This window comes from Miniopterus schreibersii (genome assembly GCF_964146895.1).
Source record: "Miniopterus schreibersii genome assembly, chromosome: 18".
Lineage (NCBI taxonomy): Eukaryota > Metazoa > Chordata > Mammalia > Chiroptera > Miniopteridae > Miniopterus > Miniopterus schreibersii.
The window spans coordinates 29,940,666-29,964,487 of record NC_138121.1 but is presented as its reverse complement, the minus strand read 5'-3'; the positions used below and the strand labels follow the sequence as shown (position 1 = coordinate 29,964,487).

Sequence of the window (23,822 nt, the reverse complement as noted above, 5' to 3'; positions counted from 1 at the left end):
GGTGGGAGCCCAGCGAGGGTGTGGCCTTTGCCCCGTCTGACAGGCCCACCCAGCCAGGGAAGGGCCCCAGAGAAAGATCCCTGCAGAGCCCTGAAACCTACAGGACCCAGTGGCCACCATCTTTGCCCAGGCTGGACCCCCTTGCTGGCGAGTCGTCCTTTTCTGATGATGAGGCCTCTGCTGGCAAGTCTTTTGCTTCCATCCGGCAGAACACACATTTGGTGACGACTTCAGAAAAGATGTCACTTTCGTAGACGGAGAAAGGCCTGTCACATTCTTCGCACTGACGTACAATATTTAAAGAGAGCAGAAAAGAGGTGCTAGTCGGAGGGGATCAGGGCATGCAATTAGAATTCTCCCACCCAATCCAAACCCCTTGGGTTAGGTCAAGGCAAGAGCTGCCTCTCCTCTCTGGGTGGAAATCGTAGGCCACTGAGACAGAATGAGCACAGGCTTCTCCCTCTCTTCCCCCAAAAAGCTGTGCAGCTCATGTCCCCTGCCAAAGGGTCCTGGGGGCAGGAGTGGTAAGCCACCTGGCAGTGGAGAGGACAGGGTGGAGGGGTCTAACCCCATCCTCTGCTCTGTGCAAAGCAGAACTATGGGGCCGAGGGGATATCTTAACTCCTTGACATCCTGGGGACGCCTCACTTTTACAGAACCATGAGAAGCAAATAAGCACAATTTCTGCACAAAGCAGGAATTTTTACTAGATGATGAAGGTGCTGAGCATCCTCCTGCATCTCAAAGCCTGTTTCTGGCCAAAGCACAGAGAGAACAGTGGCTGCAGCAGCAGAGCTCACTCACTACATCTGCTTCCCACAAATGTGAACACCACCACAGTGGGGTTCTCGGGCCACGGGCAGAGGTTTCTCAGGAGTTCCCACCACAATACAGTCCCCCTAAGACGAGCCTGTAGGGTGGCATGCCCCTGCCCTGGCACCCCAAGCCCCTTGCTTGGCCACCCTTGCCTATTTCAGTGCACTAATGCCTGCAGGAGAGATGGGCAAACCCTATATGGGGCAGGCCCTCTGGGAAATCTGGCCTCTGAGAAAACCCAGCCTTTTTTTAAAATTAAACTTTCTTTATTCTACAGTATAATTTCTCACGGCCCAACCCCAGAATGACAGCTCAGAGGAGGCAGCTCCTGCTGGCAAGTGGAGGACATGGGCAAGCACTGCTCTGTAGCTAGTCAGCTTCCAGGGCCTGAGAGTGAACTTGGCCACAATGACCATGAGAACCAGCTGGCCACAAAGCCAAGGTCCATGTGGGTCCCACCCCTCACTTCCCTACCCCATAGTGCTGTTCCCAAATTAGTCGTTCCCAGAAGCAGTGGCTCCAGCCAGACCTTCTGAAAAGAGGTAAGTCTAGGTGACTGTGGGATTCCAAGGGAAGGAAGACTAAAGAGGGCCCAGCATAGGCTCCTCAGTCTCAAGGTGGCAGCCAGGTATCTGCTCCATAGTCCTAGCAAGTCCTCTACTGCCCAGGGAGAACCTCCGTGGCCAGCCCTGGCTGAACCTGGTGAAGCAAAAGACGTGCCCACTCTACCACCAAGTTCTCTCACTAGAGAAACACAGGCACCTAAGCCCCTTCCATGGGAAATGGGGCACTGAGGGCCTGGCCAAAGGGTCTGCTGCCAGAGTGTAGGAGGCTCACACAGTGTCCAGGTGTGTGCCCAGCACTCCCTCAGGCCTCATTTCCCAGTCCCCCTCATTCACTCTACACAAATACAGACCAGGCTCACTCCTGCCTCAGGGTCTCCGCACTGGCTGTTCCCTCTGCTGGAAAGTTCTTCCCCTAAACATCACATCTCACTCCCTCAAGTGTTTGAACAAATGTCACCTTCTCAATGAGACCTATCCTATCTACCCTTTGAAAGAGAGCAACCTCCAGCACTCTCATTCCCCTTCCCTATGTTAGTTTTCTCCAAATAACTTATCACCATGTGACTAACCAAATATTTTGCTTATTTCTTTGCTTTTCTCCCCTTTTACAATTTAAGCCCCTTCAGGGCAAGGATTTCAATCTTTTTGCTCATGGTTTCATCCCCAGTTGCTGAATAAGTGTTTGTTCAAAGAATAAATTAATTTGTAGTGGTAACAAATGAAAGCCTTCATTGGGCTTAATTTTACCCAATACCAACCTGTTTCACCGTTAAGCCCAGGGCCTTTTTGTACTTGATTACCAAAGGAATTTGGTCAATTTCTTCAATATTCCATAGTCTCATGGTCCTATCCTAAAAAAAGTTAAAAACAGCAAACCAGCAGTCACAAAATGGGTTCTTTAGGCTGGACAGGCCCAGGGAGGTGCATCGCAGCAGGTTCTGTGTGAACTTTGACCTGCTGAGGAGCAGAGTTAGGGCCCAACTGTCTCAGTTTCTCCAGCACCTTTCCAGCTTTTGCTCTGCAAGGCCCATGTCCCAGAAAACCCCTTTCAGGGTGCAAAAAGTCCCATTTTTCACCAATGGGTGTGGACGTTCAAAATAGGGTCTGAAAGCAAAATTTTTAAAATGCCAAATGGATATGCATAGACGATCCACCGGCCATAGGTCCATCACTGTTTTCCACAATTTGCAGTTCACAACAATAGATCATCCATTATTGTGACTCACCCCCAGTGATGCAACTTAAGTATTCAGCTCCACAGCATTGTAATCCTGAGTTTTAACAGTTTGCCTTGATTCTACCTATGGATTAACGGTTGAGCTTTGTTTCAAGATAGTGCTGGTAGAATTTTTAACATTGTGAACATCATGATCTGTTTTGTAAGAGTTAGGGTAATAAAAATGAGAACATTTGCAAGACCAATGCCAGCATGACCCAGATGTCACAAGAAAAGGAAGCTGTACGCTGTGTTTAATGACAGATAGACACTTAAAACTAGACTGGGGGCCCTGGCCAGGTGGTTCAGTTGGTTGGAGCATCGTCCAGCACACCAAAAGGTTGCGGGTTTGATTCCTGGTCAGGGCACATACCTAGGTTGCAGGATCCCTGGTTGAAGCGTGTATAGGAGGCAACCAATCAATATTTCTCTCTCTCAAATCCATTTTTTTTAAAAGAAAGAAAACTGTCTTAAAAAAACAAACAAACAAAAAACCCCTAGATTGGGGATAGGTTACCAGAACAATATGCAGAAAATAACTGGGGATTAGGTTTGGTGGAGAAGGAAATATGAAGAGCACATATGGTGACTGAGTCTGGGATGGGACAGGCAAGTTCAAAATTATTCAGAAGTTTTCATCTTCCACCAAAATATCAATGTGGGGGGAAAAAGAAATATGAGGCATCCAATTGGAAAGGAAGTAAAATTATCTCTATTTGAAGATTACCTGACCTTGTATATAGAAAATCCTAAGGAATCCACTAAAAAGCTATTAGAACTAATAAATAAGCTTGGTCAGATTGCAGGACATAAAATCAACACACAAAAATCAACTGCATTTTTATATACCTGCAGTGAACAATCTGAAAATGCAATTAAACAATTTCATTTAGCATCAAAGGGAATAACATTGCTTAGGAATAAATTTAACAAAAGAAGTGTAAAACTCATCAAAATCTAAAAAATATTGTTGAAACTAAAGAAGACATAAATAAATTGAAAGATATCCCATGTCAATGAACCAGAAAACTTAATACTGGTTAGATGGCAATATCTCCCCCCACAAAAAAATGATCTGCAGATTCAACACAATCCCTGTGAAAATCCCAGCTGACTCCTCTGGTCACTAACTGATTCTAAAATACATATGGAAATTCAAGGGACCAAGAATAGCCAAACAACCTTGAACAAGAACTTTGCAGGGCTCATACCTCATTTCGAAATGTACTGCAAAGCTACAATTATCAAGACAGGGTAGTTCAGGCACAAGGTCCACAGAAACACAGATAGAAACATAGGCCCATAGACTAGAATTGAGAGCCCAGAAATAAACCCTCACGTTTATGATCAATTATTTTTGACCAGGGTTCCATTTTGGAAACTTAGAAGTAAACATAGGGGTAAATCTTTATAACACTGGATTAGGCACTGGTTTCTTAGATCTAACACTAAAACACAAGCAACAAAATACAAAACAGATAAACTGGACTTCATCAAAATTTAAAACTATTGCGCCTCAAAGAACATACATCCAGAAAGTGAAAATATATGTGCCAATAAGCACATGAAAAGATGTTCAACGTCATTAGTTGTCAGGGAAATGCAAATCAAAACTACAAAATACCACTTCATAACTATTAGGATTACTACACTCAAAAAGCTAAGATTGCCCAACCGGCATGGCTCAGAGGTTGAGCATCGACCTAGGATCCAGAAGGTCGAAGTTCGATTCCTGGTCAGGGCACATGCCTGGGTTGCAGGCTCTATCCCCAGTGGGGGGGGGGTGTGCAGGAGGCAGCCGATCAATGACTCTCTAATCATGGATGTTTCTCTCTCTCTCCTTTCCTCTCTCTCTAAAAATCAATTTTTTAAAAAAATATATCTTCATTGATTTCAGAGAGAGGAAAGGAGAGGGAGAGAGAGATAGAAACATCAATGATGAGTCATTGATTGGCTGCCTCCTTTACGCCTCCGACTGGTGATCGAGCCCGCAACCCAGGCATGTCCCCTGCCCAGGAATCGAACTTCAACCTCCTGGATCCTAGGTCGATGCTCAACCGCTGAGCCACATCCGGGTGGGCTCTAAAACTCAATTTTTAAAAAATCTTTTAAAAAATAAAATAATACATAGGCATAGAATTTTTATTATGTGCTATTTACTATGGATTTTCTGTAAGGTGTGGCAGATCCTAGGTTGGCTCTCAAGTAAGCTGGTCATAGTAGGCAGTTTTGTCCAGTCTCATAGATCGAGAAACTCTCAGTCTAGAGAATAAAATGTCTCTAATAGAGGTAAGGGGCAAGGTGATTCCCCACTTCTCTGGTCCTCACACCTAGAGGACAGCCCTCTGGACATCCTGGGCTAGCCGCTATGTGCCACTGGAATGGGAATCCCAGGATGTAGCGAGGTATGGGGCCCCTTGTTGGCTCTATCTCTCACCAGTCTGGCCAGGCCCTTGCTCCAGTGAAACTCAAATGCCAGTGGTGCAGAGACAGAGGCAACTCCCCACAAGAGCAGACAGAGGGACCTGCTGTCCTCGTACAGGCCGCTCCCTGGATGGGATGGGATGGCCTGGCCAGGTGTGGCCCTCAGACTGAACCTGCCCCCAAATTTTACTTGACAACAGAGCTTCTGTTATCACCAATCCTCACAGATGCAACAGAGATTTTAAGTCACTCAAAGGTTGGCCACTTTTACCTTTGAAGCAGACAGGATCCATTTCTTGTTGCTGCTAATGGCAACATCCATAACCCAGTCATTATGGCCCTGAAGAAAAATAGAGTTTTAACAAGGACCTAGAGGAAAAGCTTTTGTAAGAACAACAAAAACAAAAACAAAACAAGTAAACCCAATGTTGCTTACATTTAAGAGTAACCAACTGTGCTTCCCTGGTTTCACCAAGGACATTTCAGGTGGAAAACAGAGTGTCAAGGCTTGTGATACGTGTATGTCATGGCCTTGTGCGTGTTTTTAAAGACAGCAGGATGGGGAAAGAATTATTGTATCCCTAGCTGGTACCAGAGCACCTCTCGCAGGTTTGTGCTTGCTTGCTTGGTTCTAGGGAATACTCCTCAGAGCTCTGACTGGTGAGGGGGCTTTTGGCTTCAAGTGGGGGACTGTTTTCCTCAGATACAAAGGAGCTCAGAGGAGACAGATACCATTGCTGGGTCAGACATTTGATGACATCAGGGATCTGCCAGCACCCTTGTCATTCTTTGGCCTTTCCCTTATAGAAAGAGGGGAACAGTGAGGCAACACGGTTGGGTAGGACAGGGAACCGGAGAGAAGATTAAGCTGCTGTGCATGACAAAAGGAAAGGAATTTGAAGGTGGAAGAATAGAGAGGAGAGAGGAGAAAAGTGAGCAGAACAAACTAATAGGGGGCAAAGGGACTTAACTTTAAGCACAGGGTGCTTGAACATTCCATTTTAAGCCATTTATTTGCTGTGATGTAAACTCCTTTGCCCCTCCCAACTCAGAAAGCTCAAATAGACCGGCCTGTGGGAGCCTGAATGTTGTGGTGATCCAAGGGGACATCATCTACATTTGGTCACATGGAGCAGAGAGACCAAGAGTCATGGGTGCAAGCATTCCCAGCCAAAGGTGGCCATGACATCTTAGGATCAGGGAGTATGCAGATATCTTAGGGTGGAACAGAGGCACTGAAGGAGCCCATCCAGGGACTGCTGACCTCTGGGTGCTGGCTGTGTTGGGTAATCTATTCCCTTATTATGGAGCTACTTTGAGTGGAGTCTTCTCTAACTCGCAGCCAAAAGCACCCAATTGACACCCTTTATTTGGGAGCCTACAGCTTTCTGTGCATGCCTCATTGTGGCATTTAGCCTTCTACACAGTAATTTCTGTTGTTCTTAAACACTTTCCTATCTGCATTTGCTGTTCCATCTGCCTGGAATGCCCTCCCCCAAGCTCCTCACTCATCCAGTCCTTCCCTGCCATCGTTCCTCAGCTCAAAGGCCCCCTTCTCCATGAGGCCCTCCCTTCCCACCCACTGTGGATTAGTCCCTGCAGTCCGTTTCTATCACATCACCCATTGTGGTTTCTCCATTTCATTCATCACTGTTGATTTGTTTGTCCTTCCCCACAGAGGTATCAGCTCCGTAGGGGACATCTAGGTCTTCTGTCTCCCCAGCATCCAGCACCCAGCATGGAGTGACTAAGGAGCAAAGCTCAGATGCTCTATTCTGATGCTGGCACTGGTACCTTCAAGGAGAGCTTCCGGTAGCCTTCTCCTACATCCCAAATAGTCACACTCTTGTCAAACCCTCCAGACACGAGAAAAGATGCTGCAACACAAAATGAGAGTCTTGAGGGGTCATCTTCTCCAAGCAACTGCTTCCTCCTGTGGTGGGGTCAAAGCGGGCTGAGGCCTCGTTAGTGAGGTGATTCATGACTCACTCTAAAGACACCCTCACCCCCCCTTCCTGGTGTTTCAACCACCCACAGTTACAGCTGATTCTCATTATTAAAGGTAGTTATTTTCTGTCAAGTCATCACAAACACTGAACTAGCAAATACTGAGCCATTGCTCCTAAGGAAAATACAGGGTTAGGTTCCTGTGAGCCTCTGGTCACATTTCCTAAACTCATCAAAAAACATAACCTTGTTTTATGTCTGTTTCTGTTTAGAGACACCTTATCTGATATATATTGTTTGTTCATTAACATTGAATTCAGGGCCATCAGTTCTGAAACCCATGCCTGAATGAAGCTTCTCTAACATGTGTGTTTTCCCCATAAAGCACATCACAGCCTTCTTGCACTTAGGAGCACTGGACAGCATTGCTAGGAGGCTGGTTTAAACAGCAACAGCACCAACTAAAAGCTCAAATTGCAAAGCATGGCACTAAATGGACCACAAAAAGTACACGTTATGATGAGAGCGATGAAACAAGAAGGCAGCAAGTCACCTATTTCAACTTCACCTGGGAATGCGCACACAGGCTAACAAAATTTGCACTGCGCTTCACATATCCACGAGTGACCACAAAAGTGCCATGAGTATTGACTTTAGGGTTACAAATAAATGTTAGCCTGTAGGCAAGTTTATAAATAGAGAATCTGCAAATAGTGATGACTGTATGCAACTCTGAAACCAGTAAAGCCAAGGAAACAAACTGGTGGGGCGCCTCATAGTGGGGTCTGACTTACACAGAGGCTGCTTCTGAAGAGGAAAAGTTATTCGGAAAAACACATTTCTCAAGTCAAACCCTGATCACGTGTGTACTGGCTGGGGTCCCCCACACACAGTCCATGAGGAGGCAGGAGTATAACCTTTGGCTCCTGTGTATCAGGTTCCTGTCATTGCCCCTGCTCACATCCATGCCCCTTCATCTGGAAATAGCTTCCCAATTTCCCTCACCTATTATCAATCCCTCTGGTTCAGAGTGTTCTTACCCTAAGCTCTAACTCTGGGGGTGGGCAAGTCACTCAGACCTGGCCAATCAGTACCTTTCATCTCCTGCTATAGTGATTGGTTCAGAGATGGGCATGCGACCCAAGCTGAGCCAATGGGAGTCTTCCATGGGACTTGTGCTGGCATCATCAGAGGGAGCTGCTTTCTCCAGAATCACCAGCAGCCAGAACCACTGTTGGCCTGAACCACCAGAGGCCACTTTGCCTACTTGAGGAGAAATACCAATACAAGAAAGAAGCTGATCTGAGGAGCAGAGTAGAAGAGTTGGCTCCCTGACAGCACTGTCTGAGTGTCTGGACTCAGCCACACCTGAAGTGAGACCTGGACTTTCCCATTACAGGAGTTAATGAATTTCCTTTGTTGCCTAAACCACACTGAGCTGAGTTTCTGTCACTTACAAACTTGTGCCTATGAATCTCCCTCTTGACTTTTTTGTTCTTGTGGAAAATAAATCCACCCAGCAACACTGAAAATCATCTCTCTGTGCTAAGGAAAGTCCCGTGTGAATGAAGCATGAGGAACTCTGCCCCACCACTCCTGTGGGTGCAGAATTCTTCTACGTGTTTATTACTCACTGTCTCTGGCAAAGTGGCAGGAACTCACAGACCCTTCATGGCCCTGCATCAGAGTCACACAGGCTCCACGGTTCCGAAACTCCCCTGTATGAATGTTCCATATTTTTAAGGTTTTATCCCAAGAGCTTGTACATAGGAAATGGCCACTGAAGGTAAAACAGCAGTTTGAGATTGCATTGGAATGTGCGCTGAAAACACAGAGGGAAGGGTGCAGATGTTAGCACTAGACTCCTGGAAAATCTGAAGACACACCTAAGGGGGGGAGGGTGAAGGGAGAGGGCATTGGAGCTGATGCCCTGTGACCTAATGGGCATCGTTCCTTCAATCACTGACTACCATGGTCCAGATGATAATTGCTCTAACTATGTCACACTGTTCCAGGGTTTCTCAATCATGGCAATACAGACATTTTGTACCAAATAATTCATTGTGATAGGGAACTGTTTTGTACATTGCAATATGTTGGGCAGCATCCCTGGGCTCTACCCATTAGATGCCAGTAGCCCTCACACCTAGTCGTGACAACCAAAAATGTCTGCAGACATTGCTAAATGTCCACTGGGGTATAAAACTGCCCCCAATTAAGAACCACTGCACTATTTGGAGCTGCCTGAGGCTTGAGGAAAAGAGCAGTTAGAAAAGCTGTCAGTGGTAGTTAATGGACTAACAGCCCTTCAGGCCTGGTGCTGGGTCACACAAAGTGTGCCTCTCCTGTTCACTGTTCACCTCCTTTCACTCCAAGATGTGGACGTTTGGCTACTTCTCCCCTGCCCTCCCCCTCCACCCCCTCCCACTTACTCTTCTTCACCCCAACTGCTCTCTCTCTTTCTCTCTCCCTCTCTCTTTATCTGTCTTCAGTGTCATTAAAGCATATTTTAATGTTGCACATTTAATTAATATAGTTTTTGGTTATCCATTCTCAATTTTTAAATGTGTTCTTGTTTGGAGGAAAAAAATCTGTCAGCATTTTGCTGCTTTTTTTGTTTGTGATCCTCAAAGTATTTTTCCCATGATTCTCATCTCCTGTTATAAACAGAACTTTCAAGCAAATCTATAAACATAAATGAGCATCTCTGAGTAGCCCGAATCATAAAATCAATCATTTTACCTGAGGAAAAGGTTGAGCAAAAACTGTTTTCTAGAGCTCAGGTCAGAGTTTTGGACTCTGTTTCTGTTCTTTGAAATGCACAAACCGAGCAAGATCAAAGGGGGGCTAGTGTCAACTTTCCAACGGTGTCCAGGGTAAAACTTTCCAAATCCCTATGCCTACTGGGCTAAGAACCATCTCTGCATCCACACTGTCAATGGGGTTTAAACCTGGAGATGGAATAAAAATCCCTCCCCAGAATCTAGACACTGTCATTGTGGTTCAGGCCAGGGCTATCTCTATTTTTCAGGATGGATTCTCATTTCAAATAAATTCCACTTCTCATAAAAGACCATTTTTCTTAGTGCCAATCTTTGGGAAAAGTGCTTGTGTTGCACATGCATGTCTGGATTAAGATGGAGTCAATGCACTTCTCTCCATTCCTCCTGCTTAGGATGGCTAACAACCCTGGGCATTTACAGAGCAAACAGAAGATTGTGAATGGTAGAGAAAAGGCAGACCAGCTAGGGCTCTTGGGACCCAAGGAGGGCATGCTGTGAGTGCCTAGGGTTTTCTTTTTGCTACATATGTCCTGGACTGAGTACTGGAAAAGCTTGTAACAACAACAAAAAAAGAAATGGGGAACAAAAGAAAAGGCCTCCAAGTAAACTCACTCTCCCTAGCCAAAGGAAGAGCCTAACAAAACGGAACACCTTTAGACAATACCCACCTAACTCCAGCCAAATATCTTGGGGAAAACTGCAGCCCCATCCCCACCTCTGTCAGCAAAGGCCAAGACGGGAGCCTAGATTGCCACCCTTGTCAGGCTGTAATCAGATGGCCTGCTAAGGCAGAAGATTTAAGTAAGACAGTCTCATAATGTAATACTCCAAATGTCCAGGATACAACTAAAAATCACTTATCATACTAAGAGCCAGGAAAATCTCAAGATAAATGAGAAAGACAATCAATAGATGCCAACACTGAGATAACAAAGATATTAGAATTATCCGATAAGGATTTTTAAGAAGCCATCATAGCCCGGCCGGGCGTGGCTCAGCAGTTGAGCATCGACTTAGGATCCAGGAGATTGCAGTTTGATTCCGGATCGGAATCAGGGCACATGCCCGGGTTGCGGGCTCGCAGCTGATCAATGACGACTCTCTCATCGTTGATGTTTCAACTCTCTCTCTCCCTCTCCCTTCCTCTCTCTGAAATCAATAAATATATATATATATATATATATTTAAAAAGCCATCATAGAAATGTATTGATAGGCCTTGGCCAGTGTGGTTCAGTGGTAGAGTATGGGCCCTCACACCAAAAGGTCTTGGGTTCGATTACTGGTCAAGTGCACATACCTGGGTTGCAGGTTCATTCCCAGCCCTGGTCGGGGCACGTGGGAGGCAACCGATTGATATGTCTCTCTCACACAGATGTTTCTCTCTCTCCCCCGCTCTCTCCCTTCCAGCTTCTCTAAAAATCAATGGAAAATATATCCTCGGGATTATACAACAACAACAACAAATTTAAAAGAAAAAATGCTTTGATGGGCCCTAGCTAGGTACCTCAGTTGGTTGGAGTGTCATCCTGTGCACCAAAAGGTTGTGGGTTCGATTCCTGGTCAGGACACATACCTAGGTTGCGTGTTTGATCCCTGGTCAGGGCACATGTGAGAGGCAACTGACTGATGTTTCTCTCTCTTGCTCTCCCTTCCTCTCTCTCTAAAAATCAATTTAAAAAACATATCCTCTGGTGAAGATAAAAATAAAATATAATTTTTTTAAATGCACTGATGGACAATTACAATCATGTTTGGAACAAACAAAAAGATAGAACTCCTCAGCCAAAAAGAAAATATAAAGAATGATCAAATGGAAATTTCAGAACTAAAAAATACAGCAACCAAAATAAAAAACTCAGTGGGGAGGACAGAGGAAATCATTTGCGACTATAAAGGCAGACAATATAAATTAACCTATCCAAAAAATAGATTGGGGGGAAAAAACCAGAACCTCAGGAACCTGTGGGACTATAACAAAATATCTAAGCATTTGTTTCATCAGAGTTTCGGAAGGAGAAAGAGGGTGGGGATGAAAAAGTAATCAAAGAAATTACATCTGAAATTTTACCAAATTTGGCAAAAGACATAAACCTATAGATCCCAAAAGCTATGTCATTCCAAATAGGATAAATTCAAAGAAATCTACACCAAGACACATCATAATTAAACTTTTGAAAAGTGAAGATAAAGAAAAAATCTTGAAAGCAGTGAGAGAGAAATTACGCCTCACCTAGAAGGGAAAAACAATTTGAATGACAGTGGATTTCTTATCAGAAACCACGGAGGCCAGAGAAAGTGACATGACAGTTTTTAAATGCTGAAAGAAAGAGAAAAACTTGTCAACCCAGATTTCTATATCCAGCAAAAATGTCCTTCAGGATGAAGAGGAAATCAAAACATTTTCATTATTTTTATTTTTTAAAAAAATATATCTTTATTGATTTCAGAGAGAGGAAAGGAGAGGGAGAGAGAGAGAGAAAAACATCAATGATGAGAGAGTGATTGATCAGCTGCCTTCTGCATGCCCCCGACTGGGGATGGAGCCCGCAACCTGGGCATGTGCTCTGACCAGGAATCAAACCCCGATCACCTGGATCCTAGGTCAACGCTCAACCGCTGAGCCACACCTGGCCGGGCAAGACATTTTCAAATGAAAGGAAACTACGAGAATGTTTGGCCTCAGACCTACCCTAAAAGAATGGCTAAAGGAAGTTTTTCCAAACAGAAAGCAAGCAGTAAAAGAAAGAAACTTGGAACATCAGAAAAAAAGACAGAACATAGTAAGCAAAATATGGTTAAATACAGTAGTTTCCTTCTCTTGAGTTTTCTAATTTATGTTTGACAGTTGAAGCATATATATATATATATATATACTTCAAGAATTTGTTTACTCCTTGGAAACTTCAGGATCAGTTGAGATTATGTTGGCTCACATTGAAACAAATGTACCTGAGGCCTGTCCCAGCCCAAAGGCCACAAGTGGTGGTTTCCCCAGCCTTCCCTCCTCCTTCCCTTTTCCCCTCTCCAGCCTCCTCATAGTACCCACAACCAAGCTGGAGATGCCCAACATGGATGCTGGCTAACAAGCCGAAAGTGTGCAGGCCAAATCCAGGAGGGCATGGATGGGAATCCTGCCCACTTCCCTGATACAAGATGCTGCCCGGCTTCCTGGGGCCCTTCCTCACTTGGTGATGGTAAACAGCGTGGCCTGGGATGTAACATCCCAGATCTTGATGCTCCTGTCCAATGATACGGAAGCCACCTTCTGGCTATCAGGGTCAAAGCGGCAAGCTGTGACCGATCTTTTGTGGTGATCTGAGGCACAGGGAAAGGGTCTTGTTATGCACGTTTCATGTTCCAAGCCACATGCTTCTCAAGGCCCAGAGGCTCATACTACTCCCCCAGACAATGACAATATTCCAGAAGCACAATTCCAGTTTTCACAAGGGACTAGTCACTCACACATCCCTTAGTGCCTACCACACATGCCAGGCTTTGAACAAGGAGCACGGCCGATCCACTCCCTGTCCCAGCAGAGCTCCCAGTCTGATGGGGATTCACCCTTGAGTGGGCAATGCCCCACAGTATGCCAGGGGCCCTGAAAGGAGGGTGAGGTACCTCACAGCTCCTGGTAAGGTACCTCACAGCTCCTGGCCCAGCCTGGGGCAGCCCTGAGAAGTAGAGGAAGGGCCCAAAAGTTATCAAGGGCAGGAGGGCAGGAAGAGTGTTCCAGGCAGAAGGAACAGCATGAGCAAAGGTCTGGAGGTGGGACAGCACATGGAGAAGTGTGGTGAGCAGCTAAAACCTGGAGAGTGAGGAGAGGTAGAGTAGGATGTGATACATTAAGGGAAACATACAAGCCATGGGGCATTGCACATATCATGGTTCCATATTGATAAAAATAGACATAAAGCACATACGGGAAGTAGCACTGTGTGTGCAAACACACACAAATATGCACACACACACAGAGTTCAGGAAGGCCACCCAGCAACATATTTTTTATAATAGGCATCTCTGGGGAGGAGACAGGACCGGTACAGGAGTCTTCAACTTTTGACTTTACACACCAAATTTTTTTACAAAGATTATGTATTTTTTAACCTTTATTTTGCTATAACTGTCAACTGACATGTAATTACAAGGATAAAACAAAGAGAGCCTGTATGCCCAGTTTTCCCCAGTGGTAGCATCTTGCATAATGATATATCACAACCAGGAAAGTGACATAAATGATTATTATTTTAATATTTAGAAAATACAGATAAAAATATTAAGAAGGCTGAGCCTCCACTCAATAAAAAGTTGGGCTTTAAATGTCCACATGAGGTTGGAGCACAACATTGTTTCATTAAATTACGAGCACAAGACTGAACGAAAAATGTTAACTGATGACCAGTCTTGGTATTAATAGCCAGTGTTTTTATCAATCAGTGTCCCACCTTTAATTATATGACTCATATCATTACAGTTTCACCAAATAGAGCAATCAAAAGTCAGTCAAGTGACAAGCAGCTGTTGCCATGGCTGACAGAACAGAACAGGGAGCCCATGCAAACTCACCTTTTTTTTTTTTTTTTTTTGCAAACTCACCTTTGATGTGTATCAGAATCTTGGCGTTTAGGGCATCAGTTAAACAGATTCCGTGATCCACATCTAAGCCTGCGACCACATATTTACCATCAGGAGAAAAGTTACAGGCGGTTATGAGGTTTTCATGCCTGATCTTCCACTGAAATAGGGCAACGATCAAAAGGTTGTTCTCTCTCTAGCCCAGCTGTTCAGTAGAGCTTTCTGTGATGATGGAAATGTTCCATCTATGTGCTGTCCAATATCCTAGCCACTGGCCACATGTGGCCATTGAGTGCTTGTAGTAGGCTAGTGCAAATAAGAAACTGAATTTTTAAGTTCGCTTGGTTTTAATCAATTCATTTAATCAATAAATGTAATTAATTAATCTGTGTCCAGATTAATTATGATGAACAAGGGTAGGGACAGTACCCAGCAGAACTGGCAGCAAGGTTCGAGTAATGGCCAACTTTACCCCTATGCATTTTGGTAAAGAAGTGAAAGAAAGCATCCGAGATAGAAAAACTGGCTGGAGACAAGAACAGGAAATTTACGAGAGAAGAAATAAACATTTGGGAAAATGTTTAAAGATCAACACCAATCTCATTTTTCACCTACAAAATTGGTTAATTTTTTTTTTTAATTATGTTACCTGGCATGTGAGGGTGAGAGATAGTGGGCTCTCCTCCAGTGCCTAAGGTATAAGTTAGAACAGATTTCTGGAGGACAGTTTTAAAAGCCCCATGTTTCTATACCAAATTAGTAATAAAATCCAGCTACATATCCAAAAATATATTGCTGCATATGTATAAAACTTATATGCAAACTTCCCTCATTGTAGCATTGTTTATAATAAAAGTGAAAGCAGCCTTAATGTCCTGAAACAGGGAATGGTGAAACCAGCATGATCTATTTGTCCGATGGATCCCACACATCCATTAAAAAACATGATGTTGAGCCCAGCCAGCGTGGCTCAGCAGTCAAGCATCAACCTATGATCCAGGAGATTGAGGTTCGATTCCTGGTCAACGACGGGGTTATGGGCTCGATTCCCAGTGGGGGGCGTGCAGGAGGCAGCCGATCAATGACTCTCTCATCATTGATGTTTCTACCTCTCTCTCTCCCCCTCTCGCTTCCTCTCTCTGAAATCAAAAAAGACATATTTTTTAAAAAATAATAATCATAATACGATGTTGATGTGTACTGAAATGATACTATGTTGCTAACAGAAAATACTTGTCTGGGTTAATATGTAAATATAGGAAATGGGACAGCAAGATGTTAACTATAATCTCTGGGGGTTTTAAAGTGTTTGATTTTGTTTTTTCTAATCTTGGCTTTTCTTTCTTAAAAAAACTTTACAATGAATGTAAATTGATCTTTGCACTAAGAGAAAGACTGCTTTTTAAGGAGACAAAAGAAGAGGAAGGGAGAGGGGAGGTGAATGGGGATCTGCTAGGGAAGGACATCAGGGAAGGGACAGGAGACCCTGAAGAGATGCCTGAGAAGGACCGGGGCTGCTGGGCACTGAGCAGGAGAGAGAGGGGACCTCAGGGTGGTTTGGATGGATGGGTGGTGGCCCCTCCAAGATGAACAGATTGGGAAGGGCCAGAACCCTTATGCTTTGGCCAGGGGGCCTTTTCCTGGCCTCAGCACTACTTCCTGCCTCATCAAATCCAGACACCTCACAGGGGAGAGCCTCTCTCCCTCAGTCTGAAATGCCATGACCCCTTACCTTAACCCCCACCCCATCCCACTTCTTTCCATGTATCCATCCTTCAAGAAGAAGCCCTTCTCCCAATGCCCCCACTTCATCATCTTGGATCCCTGAGAAAATTCTCTTTTCCTGGAAGTCTGATTTCTCTTGCCACCCCACACCAAGCCCAGGGCCCCCTAAGGCCCAGTGCAGACCCCGAGCTGAGGCATCTCCACTGGGGCGGGGCATGCTTACCAGCAGCTTGCCTGTTTCAAGGTCCCAAGTCCTCAGAGTTTTATCATAGGCTGATGCAGTAATTCTGGAATAACATGACGAGAAAGGGTCTTTATGGCAGAGACAGTTATGCATATGGTTTCCTCATAGAAAATTTTGATAATTTAAGACCAAGATTGCAAATAATACCAGAATCTCTCTAAACATGCTCCATGACCACCACCCACTCACCCCCCATCCTGCCCTGGAGAGCAGTGGGTTCTCACTGAGCACAGAGAGAACCTAACACAAAAGCAGGCCAGCACCACTCTCTTCCTTACTCCCTCAGCCGTCTAAATCTGTTCTCTCATGTTTAGGGCGTTAAAGGTATCATCTCTTCTATTCCATAACTGACCATCTTCTTCTAAGGCGATATCTACAGCTCACAAGGATCAATCACTTCTGCTCACATGTCTAATTTTTAACAGAAAAAATACTTTCATAGGCAGCTCATTTCACTCTGAAATGTTTTATTGTACATTTAGTAAAATAAAAAAAATGTACCTTTGTCTTGTTATATTGCATGTTTCTGTGGCAATCTTTGTCCACTATATAAGATAAATTTCCATGAAAGTTAAATTCTCATATTGTTTTTACTCAACTGTCCCTGGTGTGCCTCTTCACTCTCGCTGTTCCTGACCAGTGTAAAGGAAAGAAAGGTCACCTTCTGCTGTCAGCCGTGACACTGCACTCTAAAACAGGAGCTTCGGGCCGATGCTCAAAATCCCGGATAATAGATCCATCCACGGCATCCTCAAATCAACAGGAGAGATGGACAGGGAGCGAGAGGTCATAGAGGCACTGACTGAAGTTGTGGATTGAGTTCAATCAGCTTGTTGGGAACAGTAAAGCATGAGAATCACATGGTCCTATGACTCTCATCCATCTCAAAAGGGTCACAGAGCTAGTGGGTCCCAAATGTGGGGCGTGAATCACTTGGATGGTTCCCAAATCCTCCTGTTCAGTCTGCCTGGCCTTGGTACCCACCAATGACACAAAAGATGCTCCTCCAAACTATCTTCCACCTGGTTACCTGAACCAGAACCCAGGAACCAGGTTTGACTTGTTCCACCCTGTCCCTCTCCTGCCCCTGAAGCCAGAGGAGATTACAAAACTCAGAGCTGACTGTCTTCCACCATGAGCCCAGCTCCAGCCACACAGTCATCAGTGGCCTGGCCCCTAAGGAACATTGCCATCCCCTAGCCCTGCTCCTGTCTGACCAGCAATGCCGCTAAACAGGCCTGCCAGGGTCTGCTGGCTATGTCCAGGAGGTTTTGGAAGAGCTCTTGGTGACCACCTCTCTGCAACCTTGTCTGACCATCACACCCATTCCTTGTTCCCTTGCTTCCTGCACTAATCTCAGGTCTGCCTCTCCCAACTTCTTCTCACAAACAGGTCCCAGGCCTGGTCACTTTTCTGTCCTCTGTGGCCAGCAAGGCTTGGCTATACCATCTCTGTGGATAGAACTCAATTTCCCAAATGAGAAGGAGACCCAAAGAAATGGCACGGCTCAGACACCCCTGGTAGGCTCTAGGAACAAAAAAGGTGAGGCACTCCCAGTCCAGTGGTCTCTATCCCCTGCTCCCACTGTTTCCAAACCAACAGCCTAACAGCAGCTACATTAACTCATCTCTCGCCAGTGGCTTGACACTCATGTGAGCCCTTCACTTTGCTTCTCCTTCTTAGACTTGACTCAAAAAGGCCTCTCCAAATCATTGTGACCCTTGAGAGCCTGGAAACTCAGTACTGGGGAACTCTCCACAAGAGTTGACATAAGCCTACAGGATGTTTTGGTTCCAACTAACATGGGGCCACCTACCCACAGCTTCACGGTGCAGTCAAAGGAGCCACTGAGGAGCTTTGTGTCGTCCACACAAAAGTGACAAGAACTCACAAGGTGTTGGTGTCCACTCAGAATTTGAAATGGAATCTGAAAAAAAAGATGGACTGAATAAGTTCAGCAGGTTGCAGAATACAAGCTCAGTATTTAAAATATCAGTTGTATTTCTATACATTTGCAATAAACAATCTAGAAAAAGTTAAGAAAAAAATCCATTTATAAAAGCACCAAAATAGGAATAAATTTAACAAAAAAGTGTAAAACTTATACTCTGAAAATTGCAAAACATTGTTGAAAGAGATTTTAAAAGACCTAAATAAATGAGCAAACATCCTTTGTTCATGGATTAGCAGACTTACTATTGTTAAGATGAAAATGTCCTTAAAAATGATTTACAGATTCAACACTATCTCATCAAAATCCAAGCTGAAATTGACAAGCTGATCCTAAAATTTATATGGAAATTCGAAAGAAGCAGGACAGCCAAAACAATCTGGAAAAAGAACAAAGGTGGTCCTGGCTGATGAGAGGCAATGAGAGGCTGCCTCCTGCATGCCCCATACTGGGAACTGAGCCCACAACCTGGGCCAGGCAGCTGGGCCCACATCACCCAGCAAGTGGTTATTTGAAAGTGGATTTGGATTAACTGTAAATATATATTGCAAACTCATGGGCAATCACTAAAAAAAAAGTAAAAACAAAAAGGAACAACAAAAAAAACACCATATCTGATATGCTCAAAAAGGAGAGAAAATGGAATCACATAGAATGCTCTATTAGAACCATAAATAAACAGAAGGAGAATGGAAGTAAAAATAAGAACAAAAATCAACAAATAGAAAACAGTAACAAATATAGTGTATATTAACCCAGCTATATCAATAATCATGTTGACTATTGAAATCCACAAATTAAAAGGCAGGGATCATTAAAATCAACCAAAGAACAAGATCTAACAATATCTTGTCTACAAGAAACCCACTTCAGGTATAAAGACACATATAGATTAAAACTAAATGGATGGAGGCCCCAGCTAAGTGGTTCAGTTGGTTGGAGCATTGTCTGAAACACCAAAAAGGTTGCGGTTTTGATCCCCGGTTGGGGCATGTATGGGAGGCAATTGATCCATGTTTCTCCTCTCCCTCTCTCTTCCTCTCTCCTCCTCCCTCATCTCTCTCTCAAATCAATAAAAAAGTGTCCTCAGGAGAGGATTAAAAAAAAAAAGTCCAGCCAGTGTAGCTCAGCTGTTGAACATCGACCTAGGATCCAGGAGATTGTGGTTCGATTCCCAGTCAGGATGCCTGGGCTGCGGGCTCGATCCCCAGTCGGGGGCGTGCAGGAGGCAGCCGATCAATGATTCTCTCATCACTGATGTTTCTATCTCTCTCTCCCCCCCTCTCCTTTCCTCTCTCTGAAATCAATAAAGATATATTTTTTTAAAATAAATAAATAAATTGAATATAATGGACATCTACAGACTACTTCATCCAACAACAGCAGAATACACATTCTTTTCAAACTCATATGGAGCATTTACCAAAATAGACCATATTCTAGGCCACAAAACACACCTTAACAAATTTAAAAGAACATAAATCATACACTGTCTGTTCTCAGAACACAATAGAATTAAACTAGAAATCAATGACAGAAAGATGGTTGGAATGTCAAAATACATGGAGACTCAACAACACATTTAGAAATAACACAGTTCAAAAATAGAAATCTCAGGAAAAAATTTTAAAATATTTTCAACTAAACAAAAATAAAAATACAACTTATCAGAATTTGTGAAATGCAGTGAAAAGAGTGGTTAAAGGGAAATTTATATCATTGAGTTCATATATTAAAAGAGAAGACCTAAAATTAATTACCTAAACTTCCACCCTAGAAAAATAGAAAAATAAAAATAAATTAAATTCAAAGTAAGAAGAAGAAAAGAAATAAGGAATAGAGCATAAATCAATGGAACTGAAAACAGAAAATCAACAGAGAAAATCAATGAACCCAAAAGCTGGTCTTTTTTTTTTTTTTTTAATATAACTTCATTGATTTCACAAAGAGGAAGGAGAGAGAGAGAGAGAGACTGAAACATCAATGATAAGAGAGGGTCATTGATCGGCTGCCTCCTGCATGCCCCCCAGCAGGGATCAAGCCCTCATCCTGGGCATGTGCCTTGACCAGGAATCAAACCACAGTCTTCTGGATAATAGGTCGATGCTCAACCGCTAAACCATGCGGGCTGGGCCAAAAGCTGGTCTTTCAAAAGGTCAATAAAATTGATAAGCGTCTAGCCAGGATAACAGAAAAAAAGAGAGAGGCCACAAATTACTAATATCAGAACTAAAACAGCCCGACTGGCATGGCTCAGCAGTTGAGCATGGATATGATCCAGGAGATCGCAGTTTAATTCCCCGTCAGGGCACACGCCAGAAATAAAACAGATATCACCACAGATGCTATGGACATTAAAAGATAATCAAAGAATATTATAAACAACTCTATTCCCACAAATTTGATAGCTTGAAATACAACTGGCTAGATTCAAATTTGAAATGAAATGGACTAATTCCTTGAAAGACACAATTTGCCAAAACCCACATGAAAAGAAATAGATAATTTGAAAAGGCTTTTATCTATTAAAGAAACTGAATCACTAATTAATAACCTTTTAAAACAGAAAGCACCAGGCCCAGGTGGGTTCACTGGTAAATTCTACCAAATGTTTAAGGAATAAATTATACCAGTTTTCTACAATCTCTTTCAGAGGATAGAAGCAGAGGGAATACTTCATAAGTCATTCTGCGAGGCTACCTAGCATTACCAAAATACCAAAACCAGACAATGACATTACCAGTATCTCTCATGAACACAAATGCAAAAATCCTCATCAAATATTAGCAAACAGAATCCAACAATGCATAGAAAAAATTATACATCATGATCAAGTGAAGGTTATCTCAGGTATGAAAGATCAGTTCAATATTCAAAAATAAATTAATGTAATCCATCACATCAATAGGCTAAAAAAGAAACTCATGCGATCATATCAATAGGTACAGAAAAAGCATTTGACAAAAATCCAACACCCATTCATTATAAAAAATGCTCAGCAAACTAGAGGGGAGCTTCTTAACTTGACAAATAAATACCTACAATAAACCTTCAACTAACATAATACTTAATGGTGAGAAACTCAAAGCTTTCCCACGAAGACCAGTACAAGGCAAAGGTGTTCTCTCTTACTACTCCTTTCCAACCTTGTATCAGAAGTTCTAGCTCATGCAGTAAGATAAGGAAATTACAAGTATAAGAATGGGAAAGAAGAAGAAATAAAACTGTCTTAGTTTGCAGATGACATTATCACCGATATACGAAATCCAAAAGAATCAATGAAACACTTCTGGAACTAATAGTGATTATAGCAAGACTGCAGGATACAAGGTTAATATACAGAAGGTTAATCACTTTCCTGTATACTAGCAATGAACAAGTGGAATTTTAACTTTAAAACACAGTATCATTTGCACTAGCACCAAAAAATTAAATAGTTAGGTGCGTATCTCACAAAATATGTAGACGATCTATACAAGGAAAACTACAAAACTCTGATGAATAAAATCAAAGAGCTAAATAAACAGAGATATTCCATGTTCATGGATAGAAAAACTCAATATTGTAAAGATGTCAGTTCTCCCCACCTAATCTATGGATTCAGTGCAATCCCAATTAAAACCCCATTGAGTTATTTTGTGTTTATTGACAAACTGATTCTAAAATTTGGAGAGGCAAAGAACAGCTATTGAAGGAGAACAAAGGTGAACTAATGACACTACCTGACCTCAAGACTTACTATAAAGCAACAAAAATCAAGACAGCATGGTATTTGTGGAAGAACAGACAGATAAATCAATGGACAGGTGAGGTTATATTTCTTTCCAACCTTTCATTGACCTTGACCATCTCTTTCCATGAGAGCACTTCAGTCTCTCTTCCGCCCAGGGAGGTTTTCTTCATTGTTTTCCTCCTGTGTTTCTTTCCTCCCCCCTCTCCTACACCTCTCATATGTATATTGGCTCTTTTGGGTCGCCCCTGTGTGCCCTTTATCTTTTCTCTCGTTTTTGTTCCTTTCTATTTTTTTCTCTGAGTTCTCAAAGAACCCCCTGAGCTTGCTTTCTGACTTCCTGTCCCAGTTCTCCCTCTGACGTTAGAGCCTTCACGGAGGATTTGGGTTTGGAAATCCTCTTTTTCATCCCCAGGAATTTTCTCTGCTCACAGATTATTTCCTCTTTCCAGCTGCCTGTTTTTGCTTTATCAAGGCAACGTCTCTCAGGTATCACCGAGAATACAGAGCAGTGTTGTTAGGTTTTTGTGTTTTTTTATTTTATTATTGCTACTCTAAGTTTTCTGTTGCTGCTGGTGTTCTGTTTAACAGGTGGGGAGGGCCCCTTCACCCACCCTGGGGTATGCACTTGGGAGTGTCACCTTGGGGATATTTAGAGGCTCAGCTGGAGACCACAGGGTCTAGGTTGGGTCAGGGCAGCTGCTTTGAAACACTGTCCTCACTGCCCACCCCCTTCCCAGGATAGTCCTGTTTCCCCAGCGACTGCGGGGGGAGGGGGGAGCCCTGGGCCACTTCTGAGCCTTTGCCCACTAGATGCGCCTCGGGCAGGGAACAAACCGCCGCCCCTCCCCCGAGAGCAGTTCTAACCTTGGAGAGGGGCTCCTGGTCGCCCCAGAACTTCTTTTCAGGCATCGGGCGCTTCTCAGGCAGTCTGTGCTCCATGGCCAGGGGGTTGAGGGAGGACAGCAGCCCGCCCCGCCGTATGTCCAAGAGCGACATCTTGAAGTAGCCCACGGCCCTGGCCAGGGTCGCCCAGGACAGCCTGCTGCGCTGGGCTGTGTCGTCCGAGTCTGGGTCCACTGGCGGCCGCACGCTCCTCTCCGGGGGCGGTGTCTTCTTCCTGCCCTTGGCCCGGTGTCTGGGGGAACTGGGGACCCTCGGTGGCTGGGAGGCCATCTCGGCGCCCTGCCTACCAGCGGCCGGCAGCCGGGCCTGGCTGCAAACGGTGGCCTCCCGCGCGCGCGCCCCCGCGCGCAGCCCTGGGTCCGACACGCCCCCGCCCAGGAGCCCCGCGAGCTCGCTGCCTCCTCCGCGCATAACGAGGTTACCCTCAGAGAAACGGGCTTGGAGGTCTGGGCACGAAAGGAGCAAGGCGGCGAGTGCAAAACCGGCGGCCCCGTTCGGTCTCCCCGGCGCCCTCTCCCGGGACCATCTCCGCGGGCCCCCCGTCTCTGTAGGGCTCTCGGCCACCCCACTTTATGTCAACCACGGAGAAATGGTCATTCAGAAATGGCTCTGGGTGAATTAAGATGGAGTTGTTAGGGGCAGGTACACACCATATGTAAGAGCGCGAGGGAAATATCTGTCCCAATGCCGATGAAAGTAACGGACAAAACCTCACCCCAAAGACTGGACGGCTGTTACCAAACAGCAAGGGTTGTTACCTCCGGGTGGGGGAAGTGCTGATCTCCTCTTCCTCCTTATAAAATCGTTCTGATCTTTCTGCGATGTCATTTTGATAAGGTAAAAAAAAACCCTCTGTCATTTACTTCTGTCAAAGGTCTGCCAGCCTCCAGCAGGGAGTCAGGGGGTGGGCGCATGCTCTTCAGCTCTTGGTCTTGGTGCC

At 44.3% G+C, this 23,822-nt stretch overlaps 1 protein-coding gene across 1 annotated transcript; it reads right to left on the bottom strand.

Moving 5' to 3' along the window:
- On the bottom strand, positions 1 to 23,293 carry WDR88 (WD repeat domain 88; the record flags this gene model as incomplete). Its single annotated transcript, XM_081119072.1, has 11 exons — positions 1 to 283; positions 2,141 to 2,233; positions 5,294 to 5,362; positions 6,817 to 6,899; positions 8,604 to 8,791; positions 12,940 to 13,069; positions 14,348 to 14,486; positions 16,275 to 16,338; positions 16,957 to 17,045; positions 18,112 to 18,222; positions 22,844 to 23,293. The coding sequence occupies 11 exons, from the start codon at positions 23,291 to 23,293 to the stop codon at positions 98 to 100; spliced, it is 1,602 nt and encodes a 533-aa protein (XP_080975198.1). The 3' UTR covers positions 1 to 97.
- Positions 23,294 to 23,822: the final 529 nt, after the last annotated feature.